The sequence below is a fragment of the Artemia sp. Qi Xiang Cuo genome, chromosome 3 (assembly GCF_049724085.1).
Source record: "Artemia sp. Qi Xiang Cuo chromosome 3, ASM4972408v1, whole genome shotgun sequence".
NCBI classification, from domain to species: Eukaryota; Metazoa; Arthropoda; class Branchiopoda; order Anostraca; family Artemiidae; genus Artemia; species Artemia sp. Qi Xiang Cuo.
Window position 1 is genome coordinate 50183847 of NC_142796.1, and position 8116 is coordinate 50191962.

Here is an 8116-nt window from a genome sequence, read left to right on the forward strand (position 1 = left end):
TAAAACGTACAGGGATTAGAAGGTACAGTTGGGGGGGGGGCTGCCGCCCCCCAAACCCCCACTTTTTCAGCCTCTTTTGTTAAGATTTTTATTTTGGGGGTCTACCACCCCCCTCAACCCCCGCTTTTTCCCTTGCAAAGAAATGCTTTGCAACACGAACGAAGTCTGCTTGAATTTTTTACCGTAAGAACATCCTTTTGCATCTCTTTGATTAGCAGTACTGAGCCTGTTTGCTGGATTTTTTACAGGAGATTTTTTCCTAACCGATAACAAGCTATAATGTGATGAGCTTGGTACGACTAACTGATTGCAGGCTACAGGACTTAAAAAACCTTAACAAAAGAGGCTGCAAAAGCGGGGGGTTTGGGGGGTGGCAGCCCCCCAACTGTACCTCCTAATCCCTGGACGTTTTAAGATTCGAACTTGACTCAGCCTCTTTAACTCTTTAGAAAACGTAGTTTTTTTCAAATAATTTCTGCACGTTTTTGTACAGTTTATTACATATTATCGCTTGACTCACCGTTAGCTGATCGTGTCAGGAGTTAAAGTTGGGGGCTGCCGCCCCCCAAACTCCCCGCTTTTGAAGATTCTCGTGTTAAGGCTCTTAATTCCTGAATACTCAAATCAAATGCACAGTAGGATTTTCTTTTTTCAACCTTTCTTTGAGCATGCGGGTATACGGCATGTTATCAAAGCAGTAGAGACTTACCTGTAAGCTGAAAGCCGACTGTGATATTCTTCTGGAGACGCCTATTGAGCTGAAGGATTTGATAGATTGTATTTAAAAAAGAAACTGAGTTTCTTTTTTAAACTTTAAATTTAAGAGATACTACTTTAAATTCAATATATAAAAAATTTACTCTGACGGGGATTCGAACCCGGGTCTTACGCATGACACACAGGAATAGTGACCACTGTACTTTCAGAGACTCTTGGTAAATTATTTTTAGTCTGTGCAATCCATTTTCGACGCAAGCAAATACAAAGTAAGATTATTGTTTTTCGACAAAATAAACTTTTGGGAAAGAGCTGGAATTTTTGTAAGCTTGCAGTCGGTCTTGTCAGGTTAAGAGGACTATTTTGATCTAATTTAACAATGAAATACTATGCTTTTAGGAATTTCAAAAATTAACATGGGCTCTTATAGGAAAACGAGGCTTTTTGTAAATGTAAACTCGGGGGATAATTTTTTCGGTCTGAAAATATCAAAAGGTCCTAACAGGTCGAATTCCGCTTCGAATGAGTCCTTATTCACCCGGATCCGTTGCCAACTGCGGCCTGTAGGCGTGGCAGATAAAAAAAAAATTGATGAACATTAAGTGGCTATATTTGGTTTTTGGAAAACCGGGAAAGAGTGATCGGATTGAGCTGAAATTTTGAGGATCAGCTCCCAGGCCCCAGAAAAGCTTATCCTCTAAATTTCAGCCCCATCAGACAACGTTAAAGGAGGGCTGTGGGGGGAGGGTCGAAACTTCTGGCCCACTTTCCCCCATGAAGATAAAGTCAGAGGGGGGGGGGGGGTGAAATTTTGCATGTTTCTTAGTTTGAGCTTAAGCTACAAAATGCGATCACCGCCGTCTCTCTGCGACCGCTAGGATCGGAAGTCGCTTAACATTGTGGTGGGTCGCCTCTTTAAAGAGGCACAAGTGTGCCTCCTTGATTGTACACAATCCCACTTGTTGCGCAATGAAACTAATATCAAAACAATAATCCTCTTTGAAAACTGGCTGAACAATATAAACCGGTTTAGATCTTAATAGGTCAAAGACTGAAACAAGACTGAATGTATGTTATGTATATATAATAGAACAATAGATTAACCTGATCCTATATAGTAGGCTATACCAGAATAATAAGTCAAACTAATTTTATTTATGTTTGTTGTTTTAATTGTTATTTCGTCAAACAATAACTTCAATCTGTTTAGTTTATGTCGATGATGTTGCGATCCCTACCTTTTTTTTTTACACTATCTGGTTAGGTTCTAGCTAAGACATGCATCCCCTCCCTCTTTCGCAGGTCAGCAAACTGTTGTGTTTATTATAGCAAAATACATTCATTTTTCTGCTAAATTATTTATGAATATCTACCCCAAATCCCTTGACTGTGAAGAACATAACCACGGTTAAGGTAGCACGCAAAGTAGGTTTATTAGTTTTTCATACTAACCTTAAGCTTTCTTTCACGCAAGCTTTCAAGTAATGCATTTCTGCAAGCACTTGGGCAGTTATTGGAGAGTCTCTTGATGGTAGTACCCTCTCAATCTCTTCGTGGAGCTTTTCCTGCTTTTCTGGATTCTTAGCAAGGTGATAAAACAAAAAAGATGTCGTGTGAGATGTCTGCAATGAAAATAGTTTCAGGTAAACCCAAATTAGAAAAAAATCAAATAAAACCAAAAACAAAGGATTATTAAGAGAAGAATTCAAACGTTGCGAAAAAAAAAATTTGTTTTTTTGTTCCCTTTGGACAAAATTTATACTTGGCTGGTCACTTATCGCTCCCTCGCACTACCTTCTGCAAAATCATCTAGCCTCCTTAGCCTAATTTCATTGAAAAAAAGTTTTTTTTTAAATTCCTATTCGTTTCTCTAATCATGCCGGAAAACCCTCTCCCTGAAAAATTCTTTCCGTAAATAACCCAGCCCCCCAAGTAGAAAGTTTACTTGAGGAAAATTACCCAGGGAAATATTCATCTCATAAGAAATTCCTCCATGGATAATTTCTCCCTCGGACAATCCATACCCACCAATGGAAAAAATCCCTCAGATTTTTCTAACCCCATTAAAAATTTTCCCCAAAACACCGCCTTATGTAAAATTTAGTCGTCAAATAGAAAGTAGGACAAATAAAAATAATTTTGTATAGGAATTATGGTGAATTCACCCCGCGTAAAATTTACCCTGGAAATTCCCCCCCCCCCAGAAACATCCCTCCCATCAGAAACCTTTCCCTGTAGAATATTACCCCTGCATAAAATTCTTCCCTCCCCCCACCCCTAAAAAAATTTCTGTATACATCATAATAAAAAATTCTATATGTAAACGATTGGCACATTTCGTAGCTTATAGCCCTTTTCATAGAGGCTGTGAGGGGTCAAGTCACCCTTAGAGGCAGAGTTATAGGACTTTTCAACAATGTTGAACAAATTGGCTATCTCAAAATTTTGATCGGATGACTTTAGGGAAAAATCGGGCGTGGGAGAGGGGATAGTTACCGTTCAATCTTTTTGGTCACTAAAAAAGGACATTATAACTTTTAATTTCCGTTCGAATGATCCCTTTCCCGATCATCCAGCACCATTAGTTCGATACGATCAAAACTAGTGAAAAAACACACAAAAAATTATATATTCTTTTCATGAGTGATGATGTCGAGTCATTTCTCGAACGTTTTGGGACATGCTCATTCGGACATATCAGGTTTTATGCATCAGATATTTTACGGTACCAACCCCACTCAAGAATTACGCTGTGTAAAACTCGAAAACAAACCGGTTTCATCTGTCTCTATTAAGAGACAATTAGCTTACGCTAAGTGAAAAACAAGTAACGGGTGGCAGAATACATTAGACTTTTATATTTTGGGCTATATTATTCCATATTAGGGGTGGGGTGGGGGTAAAATATTTGTGCAGCATGAACTTAAAAAAAATTATTCTTACTTCATAATATGCAGAACGATTGTGGCTAACACATTTTGCACGCAAACCTTCTTTACTTTACCCCCAGTCCCCCTAATTTGCAAATATATAGCCAAGTTCATTTCTAAAGTATTATATTTTCACCATGTTTTGGTATTTTTCATTAGGATTAACCTAGCTTCACTTCTTGAGCGGGGTCGCTCTAACAGAAATGTACCGATTTTTCTTATTACATCCATTGGCTAGACTTTATTCGATATATTATCATCTTTCCATTTTTTTTTTCAGGTTTGCGTCCATTTTTTAATCCTAGCGATATGCAGGGTATTAGACCAGTGTATTTATGTTTCTTGTAAATAACTTTTATATCTGCCTCGTTGGTTTAGAAAACTTAAGATATTTTTAATGCTTAGAGCAACTGGTATATCATAGACAGTGCAATAGTGCTAAGTAAAGAACGATGTCGGCACAATGTATTATTTAAGTTTTGTTCAGACATGCACATCGTATCGAAAGAGTTGGCGTAGGAACTTCAAAAAGCGCTTATTCGATTAGAAATTGAAAGGGATAGTGCCCTTTTTAATAGTCGAAAGTGATTGGATGGCAACTAACACCCCTCCCGCTCCCACCATTTCCCTAAACACATTCAATCAAAATTTTGAGATTACTATTTTGTTCAACGTAGTTGAAAGGCCAATAATTTATGTATTTGAGGATTACAACCCCCCTACAGAGTTCAGGGCAAGGGTTGTAAATTATAACCTGGGGGCATATAAGGTTTATATAGAAAGGGTGATCATATAAACTTCGGAGGGTGCTGATTGGATTGCTTAATCAGAAGTTTTAGTGACTTTTATGATATTCCGAGTGATGAGAGGGTGGATACCGCCCCCCTTGTATTTTCCGTAAATGTATCTGATAGAAATTTTAAGATGGTCATTTGGTGTCGTAGGAACTTCAAAAAGACTCATTCGATTGTAAATTGAAAGAGCTAGTGTCCTTTTTAATAGTCGAAAGTAATTGGAGGGCAACTAACACCCTTCCCACACCCACCATTTGCCCAAACACATCCAATTGAAATTTTGAGAGGACAATTTTGTTCAATGTATTTGAAAGTTTCGGAAATTATGTCTTTGAGAATGACAACCTCCTCCCCTCCCCCCAAACCTCAGGGCAAGGCTTGAAAGTAATTCCCTGGAGGCATATAAGGTTTATAAAGAAAGGGCGATCTTATAAGCTTTGGAGGGGGCTCATTGGATTGGTAATCAGAAGTTCTAGTGCCCTTTTTAAGATTCAGAGTGATCGGATGGTGGATACCCCCAGTAGAGATGACCCTAAAGCTCCGACCAGGACTCCTTATATGGGCATAGCCTCCCTAGGGAGAACACGTGGCTTATGGTTTTTGTCAGTGAGAATGAAAAAACAAGAATTTTGTCACATTTATGGATGTTTTCATGGATGGTTATGTGTGTTGGTCGATTTATTTGATGTTTTTCATGGATGATTTATGGTTTTGTCAGTGAGAATGAAAAAACAGGAACTTTGTCACATTTATGTCTGTTTGTTGTCAGTGAGAATTAAAAAACAGGAACTTTTTCACATTTATGTCTGTTTTCTTGGGTGATTATGTGTGTGGGTCAAATTACTTGATGTGTTTCATGGATGTTTTATGGATTGTGTCAGTGAGAATTTGAAAAAACAGGAACTTTCTCACATTTTTGTATGTTTTTAGGGTTTTTGTTAGTGAGAATTTGAAAAAACAGGAAATTTCTTACATTTTTGTATGTTTTCTTGGATGTCTTATGGATTTTGTCAGTGAAAATTTGAAAAACAGGAATTTTGCCACTTTCATGGATTATTGAGTCATTAACCAGTTCATTTTCAGGCAAAGTTAATGACATTTTTTTTTTGTTGTTGTTTCAGACAATGTTAATGACACTTATATGTTATTGTTGCTCAAGTCTAATGTTATGAGTTTTCTGCAAATAGTTTTTGTTGTTGTCGCTTAAGCCAAATGTTATGAGTTCCCGGTAAACAGCTAGATCGCGTGTTTCCTTCTCAGCCAATCAGAGGGATTTGCTTACATAACAATTTAACCTTGAGATTTCGTATATAACGGGCATGCAATGTGATTCAATTATCAGAAAGTATTGTGACACAATGGATAGAACAATTGACATAATTGATGAGCTTGAGGCCTTGGCAGCCACAATTTACCATGTAAGTGCATTTTTATTTTCAAGCGAATTTTCCTTGATCACCCTCCAGTATATTCAGCTAAAACGTAAATACATTCCTTACCTCAAACCCCCCCACAAACCTAACCACCATACAATCTTTTTACTGAATGGAAAACGTGAATATATTCCTTTACCCTCAAAACCTAACCCCCCCCCCCACACTGTTTTTACAAGTATAATTCTCGCAAATAGAAATACCTTTTCGTTAAATTCCTGTTAATTATTTTCCTTGGTCACCCTCCAGTATATTCAGCTAAAACGTAAATATATTCCTTTACCCTCAAACCCCCCCCCCCCACAAACCTAACCACCATACAATCTTTATAGTCACTGCAAAACGTAAATATATTCCTTTACCCTCAACCCCACTCCCCCATTGTCTTACAATCCCAAATTCTCGCAAATAGAAATACCTTTTCAATAAATTTATTCTTTCTGTAAGTCTATCAAAAAGTGACAATCAACTTCTGTCTATTAATATACCGTTTCCACTTCAGCCACCACTAAATTGACAAAACATTTCCACAAGGTTATAATTAGCTGACACCCCACAATTGCACTTCCTGCTTGTTAATCCTTTACGTTAGCGACTTAACCAAAAGGTTTCAATGATAAAAGGATACTTTTGATCAAATTAAAACAGTTTCAAGCAAAATTAGATTGCTGTATATTAAGCTTGTAGATTCGTAACCTTGTATTTGCCGAAGAACCGATGAAACTTATTATTTTCAAAATTAAGTCTAACCATATATTTAGTACACTATGTAAAACGGAGGAGGGGGAAATACATCGCTTCTAACAGCTTCCTTGTAAGTAAATTTTTTAAAAGGGGGGGGCAGTAAGAGAACCGACGGTTTCTAAGAAAAAAAGATAGCTTTATTATGTGTACATTTACATCCAAGATTGTAATTTAGGCCTATAAGCTGTGTGTTAACGATCTAATTTAAAGCCTCCCTCTGATTCATGGGCTTATAACATTTCGAAATTTTTACTTTTTAGTTTACTGAAATGTGATAAATGCTTTTCTAGACAAATTCTGGTTAATTTACTTTTCTTTCTTTAAAATAAAGGGGGAAAGTTATTTCGATACTAATTTTTTTCTCTTCTTTAAGGCAAATCATGAAGAATTTGCTGCCCCTACCTCGAAGAGAGCTACAGTTAGCGCAAATAGCGGGGAATGCTCGTCCCCACCACCCGCTAAGAAAGCGAGAGCTAATAATATGCCCCCTACGAAGGCTCCTGTCATACAATATGGTCGCTGGGCAAAACTTCCCAGCCCCACACTGCCTGCCCAAGTGCAGCCATCTGTACCAACCCCTGCCCCGGCTGCACAAGTCACAGCTCCTGTACAAGAAATTAATGACATCGCTTGCACATCCGCTGCTCCTTGGACCTCTAATAGCTCGCCCCATCGACGCTAGGTCAGGAGGTTACCCTCCAACATGCACTACCTGGTCCTTCGGGCACCCAAGCGCAGCCAGGATTATGCAAATGTAAGCATTTTTTTCCTACCTATCTATTTCTTCCAATGTTTTTTTCTTTTTCAATCCCAATATAAACTAATCTCAGATAGATTTTAACCCCCCCCCCCCACAACCCTACCCACCATACAATCTTTATACTCAACGGAAAACGAAAATATATTATTTTTACCCTCCACCCCCCACCCATTGTCTTACAAACCCAAATTCACGCAAAAGAAATAATTTTTCGTTAAAGTCCTTCTATATTTCCAGCTAAAGTTTCTGCCAACTTCTGTCAATTCTTAGACATTAAGCCGCTCTGTTTTTACATAAGCTCTAAGCATCCACAAATACATAGATGTGTTTCATCCCCTTTTTCTGTTTTATTCTATCATTAGCGATGGTTAGTGGTTAGGCCGCCAAGTCTAAGTTCTCAATGCTTTTATGTAATTCTGTTGTTTGGCCAAGAATATTAGCTGTGTATTGTCTGCAAATTGGCGTTAGATTTTTGGGGACTCAGAATTCCGTATAAGAGTGGGACAAGTTATACCACCAAAAATAATAATTGCTATTTATGACATTGCTGAAAAGGGGGGGGCATAGTTGCCCTCGAATCTTTTTGGTCACTTAAAAAGCGCAGTCAATTACTGCTAATACTCACCGTCTTTGAAACTCTATTCCATTCACATAGTTTTAAGAGAGATTATCCCATCTGTCACATATTGGCGTTCTAATTTACACTGAATATTTCTATCGTGCCAAAGATTTTAGTGA

General features: G+C 37.9%; 1 protein-coding gene across 1 annotated transcript in view; it reads right to left on the bottom strand.

The window, feature by feature from the left end:
• The window catches only part of LOC148954227 (cytochrome P450 CYP12A2-like), a 65679-nt gene that overhangs the window by 49448 nt on the left and 8115 nt on the right, over positions 1-8116 (bottom strand). The window contains exon 2 of the mRNA XM_089086202.1: positions 2170-2339. Coding sequence (XP_088942328.1) covers positions 2170-2339 — 170 coding nt within the window. The remainder of the gene's footprint in view (positions 1-2169; positions 2340-8116) is intronic.